The sequence below is a fragment of the Phoxinus phoxinus genome (assembly GCF_949152265.1).
Source record: "Phoxinus phoxinus genome assembly, chromosome: 14".
NCBI classification, from domain to species: domain Eukaryota; kingdom Metazoa; phylum Chordata; class Actinopteri; order Cypriniformes; family Leuciscidae; genus Phoxinus; species Phoxinus phoxinus.
This window is the reverse complement of record NC_136889.1, coordinates 15,767,783-15,785,046: the sequence shown is the minus strand read 5'-3', so window position 1 is coordinate 15,785,046 and position 17,264 is coordinate 15,767,783. Positions and strand designations below refer to the sequence as shown.

The window sequence follows — 17,264 nt, the reverse complement described above, 5'->3', positions numbered from 1 at the left end:
ACCTCCCATCTGCATGTGGCTCATTAAAGACGAGGGCTCAGTGACTCCGACCTCTCATCTTCTATCATCTCCCTGCCTCCCGTGGCCCATGACCCCCTGTGTATGAGGCTGTGAGAGGAGGGAGTCCGAGATTTCAGCCTGCGGGAGGTTAATTACACATCATAAATCAATATAGTGTGCCTTACACTCACACGGCCTTAATTAAAATCCCTCCCCACAATGCAAGCGTGTGCGTCCTGAGTTATAGGCCTTCAGCAGCACATTTGTATTTTGAGAGACCGGCTGAGGAAAGAAATGCGTGTGCTTAATGGTTTTTTGGAGTGAGGGTAATTTTGCCGCACGGTGCCTGGGAGGAGTGTTTTTTTTTTCTGAGATGGATCTGACTTGAAATGTTTGTCTTTGTTACCCAGCACACAGAGTGTCTCCCTCTTTTCTGAGGAGAGCCAGTGCACAGGGGAGGAGAAGAATCATTAGCGTTTGATATTCACTCCCTTTAATATGGCTCTTGGAGTATTTACAAACACACACACACACTTTAACGGCTCACTTATTTCTCTGTGCGTATGCAGTATTGTGTTGCGGAGGAAGCAGGTGAGATTGGCAAAATGTGTCCTGCTAAATTAAGTTTAGTGGGTCCTCCTGAGTATTTTGGGAAGGTTTTTGTATACATTTTTCCCTCTGACTATCTCACTCTAGTGATACACTTCATGGCCTAAAGAGGTTTAGTCACCTTGTGAGACATCAGAGCACTCCAGGAGTTCACGGTGATGGATAACCTCCCTCACCGCCTCAGGAAGGGGTTTAGTGCTTTGGAATTAAACACGAATAGGAGACCGATGAATTATGTGCGTTGTAGTCTGTATTTCAAGATTGTGTGGGAAAAGGCAAATGCTACTGTTTCTGTATATTTAAAGTGGCTTTTTTGTTACCTTCTTGTACAACATCAATATGTATTCCCTTCAATCTACTACCATTCAAACATTTCGATTTTTTAATGTAATTATAAAGTCTCTTATGCTCATCAAGGCCACATTTATTTGATCTTAAATATAGTAAAACAGTAACATTGTGAAAATTATTTTAATATATTTTAAAGTGTCTTTTTTTTCCTGTGATGGCAATGCTACATTTTTAGCATCATTACTCCAGTCTTCAGACATGATCCTTCAGAAATCATTCTAATATATTGATTTAGTGACCAAGAAAAGTTTCTTATAGTTGAAAACATGCCAAAAGAACAGCATTTGTTTATTAATTTCTTATAAAATAAATATTTGGAACGTTTGTGTTGTCAAAAAAACATACTGTAATTATGGTCGTAATTTCTTTTTTCATTACTATTTTATGCAATATTTATGCGAGCTGTGTAGTTCTTAAGTCTTTTATATGTAAATGAGCTCTGTTTTGATTGGCTCATTTCATTGTTTCACTCCACAGATCTGGCTAAGCAGTTAGGTTAACATTAACGTAACATTGTATGTAAACACCAACCGACCATACAGTCAATTAATTAGGTTGACTATTTTAAGTGTTACTTTTTTGAAAGCTGTGCTATAATTTCAGAGACAGAGACTATTACATTCTTCAACATATTTCAAGACATTTACTGTCGGACTTGTTGCACTGATCATGTGCTGTGAGCAGTGTTCCTGTTATCATCCACAGTTCTCTGTGAAGAGATTAGTTTTGAGTAATAAAAGATTGTAATTTATTTTAGCCTTTGTAAATGCCAGACAACCAACTTGACTGGTGGATTATGTAGTTTTGTACATCCTTTGTCAACATAGTACAGCAAACTCTTACAGCGAAGAAAGAAAAATCCTGTTTTCCATTTATATATCCATTTTGACTGCTGGATAAATATTGCACAAACTTTAGTTCCCAGAATTCAAGTTAATAATGAAAAATAGGAGACTGCTTATTTGAAACCATTAGTTTTTCTCTCTCTGCTGGCTATAAGCTGTAGAGACAGGAGTATAAATCAGACAGACGTGTCTGATGGGCTCCCCACAGGACCAGTCAGGAAGAATACTGGTGGAAGTCAAGGGAAAAGGGTAGAGGTATAGAAAATGAAAGAGAGAGAAGTAGACGAAGAGTAATAAGAGGGGTGAGTGAGTTTAAAAATCAGAGGACAAGCTTAGTAACCTGAAGGGAAAAAAAGAAAAGAGGAAAATGGAACTTTGGAGGATAAGGCCATCCTCAGGTGAAAGTACTGGTCTTATATCATCTGATTGTGTAAAAAAAAAAAAACTTTTACTTTTCATGGAACTGCAGATACTTCACCATAGGCAATTATTTCTCTTTTAATAACACAACTCCTAGTGACCTTCATAGACGCATCTTAGCAGTCCTGCAATCTTGTAAGTGACCAATTTGAAATTGAAATACTTTTATTCAGTAAGGACGCATCAAATTGATCAAAAGTGACAGTAAAGACATTTATATTGTTACAAATTAGTATTTCAAATAAATGCTATTCTTTTTACTTAAATGCTATTATATGCTATTCTTTTCTTTTAACTTTTTAATTATCAAAGAAAAAAAATGAGCACTGTTTTCATACAAATATTAAGCAGCATAACTGTTTTCAATGAATGATAATCAGAAATATTGAGTTTATAAAAAAAAAAAATCAGTTTATTGAGCCCCAGATATTAGTATGATTTCTGAAGGATCATGTGACACTGAATATTTCACAATATTAATGTTTTTACTCTATTTTTGATGGGGGGAAAATGCAGCCTCGATGAACAAAATACATTTTTAAAAACTGACAACAAACATTTGAATGGTAGTGTATGTAGTAAATATTGTTTTATTTATGTTTAAATAAATTTTAAATTAAACATTCAATAAAATATTGTGAATTAAATTCTTATGATTTCTTTCCCTATGTCTGCCAAGTTTTGTTTGAACTCATTGCAGTGCATTCTTGCCTTTTCCGCAAAGGTCACATATAATGCTGCCAAAGTATTTAGCCAAAATTAGCTTTTTTTTTTAGGAGAAACCCTTTTTCCTTAAAATGCTTTCTCTGTAGGTTTTGGACCAATGAAAATGATTCTATCAAGTCTGGTATCTATAGATGTTTCACACTTCTCTCTCTCTGCTTTGTCTTTTTCAGATTAACCAACAGATGTCTGGAATGAACCTGAATGGTTCCGGTGCTCCAATGGCATTTGGGCCACCTGGTGCCCCCATGGGCGGCTGGGTGGCACCCCCATCTGGTCAGACCCTCAGCACCCAGCTCTGGAAGTAAATGAACGAGGGACGATGGAGGACAAGGGGCACCGCATCCCTCCATCTCTCCTGTCCTCCTCCTCCACCACTCGCACCCAGAGTTTTATTCATGTACTGTCATTTTTTTCCCCCCCTTTCTCTTTCCAACTATTACTACTCTGGAGAGCATTGATTCAACCTGCCCTCTGTGTATTGATCAAGTGAGCGAGAGTATGGCGTGTAAGAGACTGGCAGCTTTGACCGTCTTATTTGCAATTATTTTTTCTTCTCTATATATATATAAATATATTTTTGGGGGGTTCAAATCACATATCAGCTACAAGAAAGCTGCTGGACCAATTATACAGGCTTCTAATATATCTTTACCAAATAGTGAGTCATAGTATTTAAAAGACAGAGGTATGGCTATCATATTTGTGACATCCCCTCCCTTTTCCTATCTTCTGTAGCCCCATGTCCCAGAACCCTGTAGCAGATATTGTATAGACCCATGTAATGTAATGTAATCATGAGATAGACGAACCCCTCGCCCCCCTCTCTCTGGCTTCTCACCCCACCGCATCTGTGTAGCTCCATAACAAACTCCATCTTTACTGTGATGTTTTAATGTGTGCGTTACAGAGAAGCACAGTGAGTGAAAGATAAATAAACCTGGACGACTGTACAGCTGCGATGGCTAACGGGAAAAAGGGGGTTGGGGTCAATAGAAAAGGGCTCGGGGAAGGAATTGTCGTTTTAGCCAGCTCGTTTTGACCGAACGAAAGCGTGCAGTCGAACACGTCAGTCCCGCCGCTGTAGCAGAGCTTCTATCCTCTCAGACAGGGTCTCTCTGCTGTGCAATAATTTAAACATCCCCACCGTGTCATCCAGGTTTATTTCTATAATGTGTTTACATTTTCTGGTGCCTAGTACAGAGACAAAATATTGTTATTTCCGTGCATTAAACAGTGAATAGCCATGAACTATTGTGTGATCATTTTGTCTAAAGACGCATTTATTGTAAAGTTTTTCTTTTTGTTTTTGCTTTTAAAGAAGGTCGTTTGGAATAAAGACAGTTGTAATCTAAAAGTTCTGTCCCTGGTGTCTCACGGTTTAGACTGTATTTGCAGGGTTTTTTTTATCCACTATTCATTTTAGTTTCATGGACAGTTTATTTTCAGCACCACCCAACCTCTGAGTACATTATTCAAGCAGCCGGTCCTTGTCCTCCGCATTCACAGACGTTGATCTGATTCTCCGAGCGTTCAGAGTCCGAGGAAAAGGGAAAGTGGTTTGTTGACCACCGCATTGGGAATAAGATCAGGTTTTTGCCATTTGAAAACCCCTTATCCATGGTTTCTCCTCCACCGCGTTACAGGTAATCCAGTGTGACGCCACAGTGAGAAGCTCCAGCAGATAGATACAGTGTGTCAGTAGACAATCCAGAAGCCCGAGATAGCTTGGCATGTGTTTTCCGCCAGAGCAAGTATCCTAAAGTTCAAAGGCGGCAAAGTGCCAGCGATGGGCAGCCTCCATCCAGTGTCATGACAGTCCTAGTGCAGTGTCGCTTGCTAGACCTCTATAAAAATCGAATCCTGCTGCCGCTTTGTTTCATTTCCCAGGTTGACCTTCTCTGTCCGGGTATGCCAGACCAGGACCTGAAAGAAACCAGTTGAAATCAGTTATTTCAGAATTTGTCGCGCATGTCGAAAACAACGATTTTATATATAAGCATAAGCAAATTAAACATAGATATGTTAAGACGGTTTACTCATTTTACTTGGAATGGGTGAAAGTGCAATGTGCAATATGGTGGACCTAAGAAACAACATTAATGTGAGTTCATGTCAGATTTCATTTGAAACCGTCGGTTCAACCGAAATGAACCGATTTTTTCAATCTTGAGGGGTTGCTGGAACAGGATCTCTTGGTTTGAGTTGGTGCAGGGAATGGGTGTTGTTAAATGGCCGCACTCGTGTGTAACAGTGTTGTAGAACACACAGTACTGCAAATGTGCTTTGCATAAGGCTAATTTAGCAAAACCACAAGAAATAAATATTGTGCACCTTGAGCAGCAAGCAACCCATAAGTAACCCAAAGCATGCTGTAGTAGTTGGCCTGATAACAAGTTGCATTACATTCTGTAAAAGTGCTCCTTATGTAGGTACTTTGCCATCTACTAATCCCGGTGTTCCCTTAATAAATATTATCAGGGCAAAGGAAGTTGTAGGACAGAGCTTTATATATAGATTTACTTTAAGTCTGAATGTCAGAGAGACTAAATTTGGAACTATCTGGAGTGGATCATAATTGGTTTTGTGGGTGGTTAAACTTCATTAGTTATGTTTGTGTGCAGCTGTCGAAGACATTTGCAACCCGCAGAGATGCCTAATTTTTATAAGAGGAATGTAATAATACATGAAGAATTAAACTTGTGCGCTTGCGCTTTCACGTGTAATAAATCCTTACATTTTTAATGTTGATAATTTAATAGCTACAACTCGGTGCGCAAAGGTTGAAAGCAGTGATATAACAGCAGTGCGGAGGTGTGAAGCCAGCGGTCCCCATGGGCTCTAGTAAATCTAAATGGGTTTTTAAGAAAAGGTTATTAAAATTTAAACCCTTCATTCTTTTTTAGACTCATCTTGGAGTAGTTTTAGTCTTTGGCTGTGTGTATCCCTGAGAATATTGTAAGACAAGGGCAGATGTCATTATCATTATTGCAACGTGTGCCAAACTATCTTGTTTAATACTCTAAGGCTATGTTCACACTTAGCGTCTTTTTTCAAACTGCCAGCGTCTGTTCTACATTAGAACCCTATGGAGTAAACCGTTTTTTCAAAAAAGTCCTGAGCGCTTTTTTAAACGCCACCGCCGGCGTCTTTTTCTGCAGCTCAGAGCGTCTTTTAAAGTTGAAAAAAGTTTAACTTTTCTGAAAAGAACGCCCTACGTCAAGCGCCTTTTTGACAGCTGACCAATGACAAGCGAGTAGCGAGACCTGTCGTTTCCATAACAACAAGAAAAATGGACACGGTGCCGGTAGAAAAACGAATCGTCCTTGTTTCGCGCTCGGCTGCTATTTGTAACCGAACGCGCAGCGTTTTTTTTTTTTTTTTGCTAAAAAAACGCCGTTGTTAACTTTTTTTTGTCAAAAAAGAGTTAACAACGGCATTTTTTTAGCAAAAAAAAAAAACGCTGCGCGTTCGGTTACAAATAGCAGCCGAGCGCGTCTTTTGTTGCTATAACAACAGCTGCAACAGTAGTGTGCCCACACAGCCTCTTTGTGATGTATGTTATGATAGAGTTGTGTACTCATATCAAACAGCTCCTTGTGCTCCGAAACAAGGACGATTCGTTTTTCTACCGGCACCGTGTCCATTTTTCTTGTTGTTATGGAAACGACAGGTCTCGCTACTCGCTTGTCATTGGTCAGCTGTCAAAAAGGCGCTTGACGTAGGGCGTTCTTTTCAGAAAAGTTAAACTTTTTTCAACTTTAAAAGACGCTCTGAGCTGCAGAAAAAGACGCCGGCGGTGGCGTTTAAAAAAGCGCTCAGGACTTTTTTGAAAAAACGGTTTACTCCATAGGGTTCTAATGTAGAACAGACGCTGGCAGTTTGAAAAAAGACGCTAAGTGTGAACATAGCCTTAGACGTTTCAATTTGTGGTGGGAGAAACCCCACTCAGAGTGATCCTGGAATGAGAGAAGATAACCATTCTCTGGTTTTCAAAAGCCTGCTCCTAGCTCGCAAAAAAAAAAAAAAAATAGCCAATCAAATTAGATGACTGGTGTCATGCAAAATCCTATCACTCTTCTTCAATACCTTTACTTTTTACTTTTGCATTCCCCTGCGAAACTTTTATTTGTTCGCAAAACATATGGATTCCCCTGAGAAATGTTGCATTCCCCCAATAAACAAATCTTGCGAGCAAACACAAAAGTTTCTCGGTGAAACACAAAACATTTGCGAAACAATGCAAAAGCATTGAAATATAATTTTTCTTGACTTCGTATATTTTTTTCCCATCACCATGTCCCTTTAGGGCAAAGGTGTCAACCGCAGTTCCTGGATGGCCACAGCCTTACAGAGTTTAGTTCCAACACTGCTTCAACACACACACCTGCAGTTTTAAGATTAGCTGGATCAGGAGTGTTTAATTAGAGTTGAAGCTAAACTCTGCAGGCCTGTAGCCCTCCAGGAACTGAGTTTGACACCCCTGCTTTAGGGGCTCCAGACACTCCTGGTCAAAAGTTATTTAGTTCAGATTTTTTTATCAATATAAATAAATAAATGAAAGTATTTTATTCAGCAAGGACACATTTAACTGATCAAAAGTTACAGTAAAGACATTTATATTGTTACAAAATATTTCTACAGTATTTCAATGATGTTCCTTTGAACTTTGTTCATCAAAGAATCCTGGGGGGGAAATGATCAAGGTTTCCACTAAAATATTAAGCGATTGTTTTCAACACTGATAATAATACATGTTTCTTGAGCACCAAATCAGCATTTTGAAGACTGAAGAAACGACATTCCATCACAGGAATAAATACAAAAAACAAATACAAAAAATAATTTGTAATAATATTACACAATTTAGCTGTTTTACTGTGTGTTTTTTTTAAATCAAATGAATGCAGCCTTCTTAAGCATTAGAGGCTTCATTCAAAAACCTTTTTAAAAATCCACTGACCCCAAACGTTAGAACAGATTTGCAAGAACTAACAATAAAAAAGTTAATTTTATTCTATAAAATTAAAATTTTCAAGGTTAAAAATTTGTTCGTATATGGAAAAATTTACATTAAAGCTGAAGTTGGCAAGATTTCTTTGATCATATTCACTGAAACCGACACTATGCAACTGACAGAACAACACAAATCAGCCGGTTGAAAAAAACCTGCACTTCTACCTACAGTCCTACCCGAGAGTGTTATTTGTTTTGCAAAAATCCACTGCTCCCGGTTCTTCTGGTCCAGTCAGCGCAGGGGTGTGTGAGATCTGACTGTCAATCACAGTTTGTGCAAACACCACAGATCCCCCTCCCCTCTCGCGCACGTTACAATATCACATGCACACACCTGAAGTTTGCAGGTGTGTTCGATTGTGTTGGAAACAACCAAACAAAAGAAAAAGAATTTGGTGGTTCGATGCTGAAGAGACGGGCATGTTCACAGAAAATCTGGTACACGCACTGACGAGCACAAACTCGATGGGAGGGTGCTCGCGGTAGTGGGGGAGGGGCATGAGAGGTGTAAACATTCCAAATTTGGGCTAAGTCCCCTCAATCTGCCAGACTTGCCGACTGCAGCTTTAACAAAGGTTAATAAATGCTCTGAATGCATCGTTCATTGTTAGTTCATGTTATTGCATGCCATTAACAATGTATAGAACCTTAGTCTGACTCTGTCTGTAGCCTACTAATAACTGCTACACCATAAAGCGATTTGCTATAATTGTACAAAAGGGATAGAATCTTCTCACAACATCGGAACTAACTGTTACATAAAGCATTCTAGCTCATTTATTCAGCTGATAAAGGTGTATTAGTCTAAAGTCCATTGTGGGGAAAAAGTGGGAAAAATGTCTGTGGATTCTATTTGGACGGTCTTGTATGAAACCATTTTCTCAAACAATGCTTTTGTTGAAGATGTTGAAGAAGTGTTTCTTTTGAATCTGCCCACAACACAATCTCTCAAATGATTATTCTCTCTCAAGGCTTCAGATACTCATCCTGTTCAGAGTGAAGCAAGCTGGCACGCTGACAGCAGTCTGGCAGAAGCACGATTGAGACTGACATTAATAAACAGGAGTCTGTGCACTGACTTCTGTAAATAAGCCTGTGAATCTCTCTCACACCCTCTTTACCGCTCTATCTAGCACGAGTGCAGATCTCTTAAACAGTTTCCCTTTTCCCTCTTCTTCCTCTGTCCCTTTCCTCCTTGTCACATCAGTTCAGTCCGATTACTCGCATAAGATGACCCCCCTCAATCCTACCCAGCCTCCCTGCCTTTAATTTTGAAGTGCATGCTGGGAGTTAGCCGTATTGCCCTGCCCGCAGGCTTAGTCACAGTCATCCGTCGGGGACCCGCAAGAACACTTCTACAAATGTGACCTTTCCAAAAGACATCGCTGGCAGTGCTCCACTTGGACAGACGCCAGCTCACGCCCGTCACGAGGACCCATAACTGTTGGCACACGCACTTTCGTTTGTTTACTTCCATAATGCCATTCTCATATAATTGGAATACAGCCACAAATTTAAGTATATTAAACTCCCACTTTGTCCAAGTAGCGCCTCGCACTTCTTTGTAACTGTCAGTGGCCTTTCCGTCCCGTTTACGGGTGCGATATCTACACGCTCGCACCCGCCGCGGCATTGTACCACAGGAATAAACCTGCGCCCTCCGCAGTGTTTACAATGCAGACATTATGCTGCGTCTGGAAAAATGACGCATAACTGATTGGCTGATGTTGGAAATGTGTCCTGCTCTTGCTGGTGTTGGTGATTAGTGGAATTGTCAGCCCTGCTAATAGTCACTATTAATAACCCAGGCCGGCTACCATTAGGGTAATTGGGTGATAATGATGATGGCAGTAGCAGTGACGCGCGGTACAGGGAGGAAGAGAGCATTTTGACATGTAAGGTGAGTCGACTGAAGAAGTTTCAGCTTGAGATTTCAGCTCCTGAGATAATGGGCCACGAATGAATGAAGGAGCTTTTAGAATCCGACTGAGTCAAATACAGAATTTTTTTATTTTTAAAGCGCTACTTGACATAGCTATTCACTATTGTCACTAGTAGAAGAACAGACCGGCGTACAAAGTTATGTTTTCAAAGTAATATAAAAGAGGTAGGGGTGAGTCATATTTCCCAAAATGAATCTCAGATTTAAAAGATACCTGGAGCTAATAAAGGAAAGGAACATTGAAACGTGTAACCTTTTTTAGTATGCATGATAATTAAAGGTGAAGGATCCAAATGCAAGCTGTTCTACTGACCTGGGTACAGTTCTGGGCCTTTGGCTCCAAGTCCTCCACCTTGGTGATCTGTTTGAGGAAATCTGATTCTTGCATCCCTGGTTTGGCTCCTCTCCTCTTGAACAGGGCACGTGGGTTTGACAGGATCACCTGCAGGTTCACTGCAAAGCCTGCCGTTAACAAAGAATAAATTGCATGCAAATTATAAATCAAACATTTCAATTAAAATGTATTTTATTTTATGTATCCTCTCTGCTGCTTTTGACGTAACAGCTCGTGATAGTCATTACTGAGAAGGATTTGGAACTCCTGTGTCGTCTTGTGGTGTGACCAGTCAGCCAGCATTGTCATGATGTCATTTCCCTGTGCCTTCAGAGTGATTAGCATACGGCTCGGGTGATTGACTCAAACCTGGCTGCAGAATTGAGTGCCCTTAGCAGTGTTGGCAGATTGCATAAAATTGCATACTTCCAGGGGTTGAGCAACTGCCATTGAGATGAATGGGAATACTATCGGATAACTTTCTCCAGGTATTATAGACCTCGTTTGCAAGTGAGAAAGTCTGGGTTTGATGCTTATTGAAGCTCGTCAAAAAGCTTAATACACTGTAAAAAAATATTTTCATGATTTGTTATCACAACTTTTTATCTTTTGTCAAATCAACTTCGATAACTAATGTGTGAAGATAACATACTGTTTAATAAATTCTGTTTATTAAACCATTCTTCTTCATTGTAATAACTCAAATTTTTAATTACAACGAACTACAATTTTTAAGGTAACATGGTAACTTGCTTTTTTAAGTTAAACTGAAAAAATAAATGTTTACAGTGTAGAAAAGGCCTGCAATTGCAAATTGTCCAAGTAATCTCGCTATATATTCCAACACACTCTCTCATTCACTGTGTATTAACTATATACACAAATGCACAGCTCTTCAGCTCTCTCTTGACCTTATGCATTTCTCATGGGAGCAGGTTGAACCGTCCCACTGTTGCATGTGGGTCAGGATAAGTTTTTCACCCGCTTGTTTCCATTTCTCTCTATGACACCGTCTCAGCCCCAAAACAGGAGAAGGACTTTTCAAATGTTACTATAGGGAATATCACCCTCTGTTGTGGGCTTTTTATCCTGCATGGACACAGGCTGTTTTCTAGGACGCCTGCATTCCAGCTAAAACCACCTGGGTTTCCCTCAAATCCGCAGAGGCGAGCTCACGACAGCATTGCAATGCTCATCTAAGCCTTGGCTAACTGTGTCCTTGTGTAGTTACAAGGTTTCTCTCCCTCACATCGACATGCATAATGTCAAGGTTTATTAATAGTTGAAGGCCGACCAACTCCCTTCTTTTGATCTTTTTTTTTCTTTTCTTTTTTTTAATGACTATATTGCCTTTTGATGTCCCTATACAAGTATTGGGGGAGTGATGTAAGAACCTACGCTCAGAGATCTAGGGACGTGGCTTTGATAGAGCTGAAGAGCCGGACACGTTTCTGCAGTTGCACCAACAGCACTTCGGGGTCCATCTAGATGACATAAGCCGTACGCCCATCCTAAACATTCTGATCCTGATTTTTAAACCAACTCCAAGACTTCATGAACAGCCGTTTATAAGGTGTTTAATTAGGGTGGCCTTTAAATTTGTAGTGTTGAAAAGTACAGAACTGTCAAGTAATTTAATTTCCAGGGAAATGTGATGCATAAATCATGAAATCATTAGTACTTAAATATGTAAATCATATTCAGAAACGGTCTAAAATTAATAAGGGGCAATAAGTAAATACTAATAGAGCAATCTGTAAAATGCACATTGGAAGGAGCACCTCTTAGATTCGTTTTATGTTGTCACTAACAACTCTGTTATTTACATAACATTATCATATTTTTCAAAAGGATTAAATTCTGTAAAGGTACAACATGAACTCACTGGTGTAATTCAATCAGTCTGGTGTTTTATTACAACCATTATTCCTCGTTTATACATACACTAATGCTCAAATGTTTAGGGTCTGTGAGATTAAATTTTTTGGAAAGAAAAAAAAAATATTCAGAAATGACATTAAATTGATCAAAAGTGATAAAAGAATGTAAAATGTTACAAAATAGTTGTATATCAAATTAATTCTATTCTTTTTTTAAACGGTTATTTTAAATTGTAGTAATACATCACATTTTTGATGAAATAAATGCAGCCTTGGTGAGCATAAGAGACTTCTTTCAAAAACATTTTTTATAAAAATCTTCCTGACCCCAAACTTATGAATGGTTGTGTATTGCAGATGCTTCAAGTAATGTCAATGGTGTGTAAATTGTATTGTGTCCACCACACTTAAGCTGCCTTAATCAGTTTATGATATGTATTACAGTTATTATAAAACATTTGTAAAATAAATATAATTCTGCAAATTATACTTGTGACACAGATTGTGTAAAGGCTAGTGTGACTCATGGTTTAATCACTGTGTACACTACACATGCAGCTTTTTGCCACGCATAATCATTTCAGCCCTTCTCCGCCTAATGTGCAAAACGTTGCTATTGTGTGTTAAAAAGGTTTCCATGTTAAGACAAGCACTTGAGCTCCTCTTTAGGTGAGAGCAGTGCTTGAAAGCAATGAGAGAGGCGGTTCAGGACCTTTTCTCTGCTATTGTGTTTGCTTTCAGAAGAAGCCGTACAGCAGGAATACTAAATAACCTTATTGTTCTCAGCTTTTGTTCAGGGAGGAGTGTGGTAGAGCCGGCAGATTTATGAACCTTAAACAGCTCATTTTCAACATGCGTTTAGCCTATGCCAGCGATGTGAGGAAGCGTATGCATATAGTGTGAAGTGTTTGTTAAGGGAGATGTGCTCGCTGTCAGGTAGGGCCTGACAATGAATACATTACCTCTGATGACAACGATGATGATATTATGGGTGAGTGAACACGTGAGGGAAAAAAATGAGCTTTGGAAGAAGAGCAATAGTGGTAGTAACAGAGATCACATGAGAAAGAGATGATACCATCTCTTGTTATTAGAGTTTCATGAACGCCATAATATCCAGCGGCAGCGCTGGAGTCTGGGGAATTAGGGATTGCTTCAACTAGACGCACTGCTATCTCTGACGTTGTATTCATTCCTTCGAGCGCCATATGAGCCCTGCCTCTCTCCATTAGGATGTTTCCAACCTGTCAGCATCTTCTCACCCCACCCTCTTTAATGCACTGCCTGAGAGCTCACGTTTGCTAAAAATGCAGAGAAATTGCTGAATTTAGCCTCAGTAAAGGGGCTTTTTGCCAATTATAGGGAGCGAATGGTTGCTTCGTCTGCCTAAAAATATAGGGTATCTGTTATATTTGCCTGTCAAGAGAATGCTTTGTAATCGTGTGTCATTTTTTAAAAATTTACCGTTGCAATACGTTCTTTGTCATAGTAAACTATTAGCATACCATTTGAAAGCTGATTTTCCCAGAAAGTGTAAACACGGATGCTTTTAACATTGTTTTTGCGTATCCTGACCAGCTTGACATGTCAACTTCCAATTTACATGTTGTCACTTAGCAGACGCTTTTATCCAAAGCTATTTACAAATGAGGAATATCACGAGCAGTTTATCAGAAGAGCCAACAATATTTGCAGTACACTGTGCCAAGTGCCTTTGTTTATGGTTGTGTTTTAGTTAAGTGCTTGTGGAAAAAGTGTGTCTTCAGCTCTTTTTTGAAGGTTCTGATGGTCTCAGCAGACGGGGCGGAGGTTAGCGTTCATAAGCCTGTTTATTTATTATTATTGCTATTCCATTTGGAGACACTAGTGCTGTAAACATTTTCTGTTAATTAAATTTTTGTTTGTTTTTATGTTTTGACAACCCCTTAATCTATTAGCATGAACATTGAGCCTCTGTTCTCTGCAAGTACAGTTCGGTATTTTTTTTTGTATTATCTATATACTGTTATATTATTTGAAATGTATATGTACACATACTTTATCTTACTAATTTTATCTCTGTTAGTTGCTATGAACATTTCCAATTTTCATGTATAATTTTGTTCATGAAAATAATTTTTCAGGACTAAATCGCATCCAAATTAAAAGTTTGTTTACATAATATATGTGTGTACTGCATATAATTATATTGTATATATAAATACACACAATCATGTATATATTTATATTCAAGAAATATTTGCATGTGTATACTGTATGTATGTATATATTTGCGCATGTTTCTGTAATGGATAGGTTTAGGAGTAGCGGTTGGTTTGGCCATAGAAAACATTATTAATATGTCCTCACGAATATAGTGAAACAAACCTGTATATTAATATATATATATATACATATAAACATACATACAAAATAATTATACACCGTAAACACACATATAACACAAACTTTTATTTGTGTTTATTAGCCCTATTTTTTTTTAAATAATTTTGCTTTTAGTTAACAATAAGAACCCTGATACAGTTCACTAACTTAGTGCCTTACCTATTGACAAAGATGAACTATAGCTTGTTTCACTAGTGTAAGCCTGTCTAAATTGGTCCAATGGCGGCATCCGATAGAACGGGGGAAGGTCTCTGCGTGTTACTGTCTTTCCGCGTGGCATAAGTAATTTAATTCCATTTAAGCTTTTATCTGACTCTATTTTATAAAGACCTCGAATTTAGGTTAGATTGACAATTGCTTATTGGTCAATTATATAATAGTTTAGCAATACATTTGATTGTTCTATTTAACTATTATACTTACATTTTACCCGTTGATATTAGGAATCTATGTCGCTTTGAGGTCCTCACGCCTTGTGTTTAACGCGGGTCTCACGATCACAAACTCGCCAGCTTCGGTCACTAAACAGAGGTAACTAGCTATATAAAAACTGAGATGGTCGCATTCACACTTACACAATCAAAGATACTTTGGTACAGCCCCCGTGGTTTTGCATACACTTGAATTTAAAATAACGTTTACTTCAGACAGAGGTATGGCCACTTCTACAGATATAAGTCGACCAATATTACTTTTCTTATAACAGCTTTGGATTGGCCATGCCGTGGTTTCCCACGTACACTTATCTAAAGTAACATCACATTAAAACAGAGGTAAGACACACCCAAATTTATGTTGGTCAAGCAGCATTTCTGCTGTCCTAAACAGAAATTAATTTCTTGTCTTTGCAAATCACTAATCTGATGCAGACTTGCGGTAATATACAAATTCGTTTAATCTACTTAGGAAAACAATATCAGAGTCAGTCAGAATAAAATAAAATGTAACAAATTATTATGTCAGGTAAATGTATCATTCCAATTTCATAATCAGTTCAAAGTTAATAAATACAAAACATCGAATGCTCTGGATTAAAGAGAACCGATGCGAACCTGACATTAGAAAATACATGATGCTGAGTGTCTTGCCCACACTCCGCATCACGGGCTAATTTGAGCTACAAATCGCCCTGAGCCTCTCATTGCATTTCTTTATATAGACAGAAACTTCTTTCACATTTCACAAACATTTGCTAATAATGTGAATTTGAAAGTTTACACCTTTTGGGCAGGATGCCATTTGCCTGCGAGACACACCACACTCTGTGTGCAAGTTATCTCTAAACTCTTAAGAACTTTGTGGTTTACTTTTTTGGGAATGAGACATTTGTACCAGTCGCCCTGATACATTTGAAATGATACCAAACATGTATGATAATTATTCACATTAAACCATATAGATTTTTGGGTGAATTTTGGTGATCTCAGCATGAGAGAGAGAAGGAATGGGGGAAGAGGGAAAGAGACGTAAATTAGGATGATTCTGAGGTGAAACTTGTGTCTCAAATGGTGATGCTAACTTTACAAGACAGAGTTTTAATGTGAATTTCCTTTGTTTTCTCAGAGAGTTGCCCTCTCTTCCAGTTTTTCCAATCTTATAGTGGAGAAAAGCCTCTTCAGAAAACTCTCTGGTGTTTCACGGCTTTTTTCCTCAGCTTAGAGCATTCTTCTTGCATGGTCTCTTGATATAGAAGTCGTTTTGCTGCCTGCTTTGGGCCAATTTTATATGCCTGTTTGAAACGACTTCAGTGAGGGGCAGTCTGGAAAGTATCAACACGACCAAACTGCAAAGAAGTCCCATCTGTTTATCTGAGCAGGCAAGCTGCTCCTCATACAGCTGATGTTATGATCAGCCGCAGCACATGGTATTACGTGGGCAGAATATCCTTTAGAACTCAGAGAAGATAGACAGAGATATGGAAGTTCAATATCTTAATAACATTAAATAAAATTGAGAGACCTTGTGGTGAAACTTGAAGACATAATGCTCCAGGTAATGTGGTTCTGCTTCTCCAATACTTTTAAGACATTTACAGTAATGGTTCTGAACTTTAAAAATGACTTTTATCAAGTCGGTAGATGGATGGTTAATTGGTCACAGTAGCTCACCTGCAATGCCACGAGTCATGGGTTTGATAACCGACATACTGATAAAAACGTATATTCTGAATGCTCTGTAAATCACTTTGGATAAAAGCATCTGTCTAATGAATAAATGTAACTTAGATGGAAGCTTTCAGATGTGCAGGATGGAAAAACGAAATCTGGTAATTGTGTTTAGCTTGAAGTTTACGTGATTTGCACAAATTAGTTCTGAAATTCGAAACCAGCTGGATGACAGAATGTGTCAGTCACCAGAAACCTGTTTTTTAACCAGAGGAATCTATTTTCAAGAATCGTTCTATCACATGAGCCAGATAACGTTAAGGGCCTATAAATATTTGAAATCCAGAAAGATGCAATAGAGGAATTTCTGAGAACTGATCAAATGGTTTAAAAAAACAAAAACAAAAAGTTTTTTTTCTTTCTTTTCAAATGGCTGCTTATTCTGTAATACTGAACCATCTATAAAAGTGAGAGGAGAATATGGCACTCCACTGATGGATTTTTCAGGTCTAAGGCATAGCTTGTTTTTGTTTTTTTCAGGATGCCCATATTAACGTCAGACCATTAATACTGCATGGCTCGGTGAGGTTTCAGCATTGAAGATATTTAAGCCCCATGTGCGGAAAATATGGAGAAAATGCTTTATCAAGTGAT

General features: G+C 38.5%; 2 protein-coding genes across 6 annotated transcripts in view; one reads left to right on the top strand and one right to left on the bottom strand.

Moving 5' to 3' along the window:
• The window catches only part of smap1 (small ArfGAP 1), a 105,144-nt gene extending 100,843 nt beyond the window's left edge, over nt 1–4,301 (top strand). For all 4 annotated transcript variants that reach the window (XM_079635038.1, XM_079635037.1, XM_079635040.1 and 1 more), the window contains one exon: nt 3,122–4,301. In XM_079635038.1, the coding sequence (XP_079491164.1) occupies nt 3,122–3,256 (135 nt within the window). In that variant the 3' untranslated portion in view covers nt 3,257–4,301. The remainder of the gene's footprint in view (nt 1–3,121) is intronic.
• b3gat2 (beta-1,3-glucuronyltransferase 2 (glucuronosyltransferase S)) overlaps nt 3,831–17,264 on the bottom strand; it is a 28,752-nt gene continuing 15,318 nt past the window's right edge. The window contains exons 3-4 of one of the 2 annotated variants that reach the window (XM_079635041.1): nt 10,220–10,368; nt 3,831–4,874 (exon numbers count right to left, since the gene is read on the bottom strand). In XM_079635041.1, the coding sequence (XP_079491167.1) occupies nt 4,788–4,874; nt 10,220–10,368 (236 nt within the window). In that variant the 3' untranslated portion in view covers nt 3,831–4,787. The remainder of the gene's footprint in view (nt 4,875–10,219; nt 10,369–17,264) is intronic. The other variant, XR_013800190.1, reaches the window with a different exon arrangement.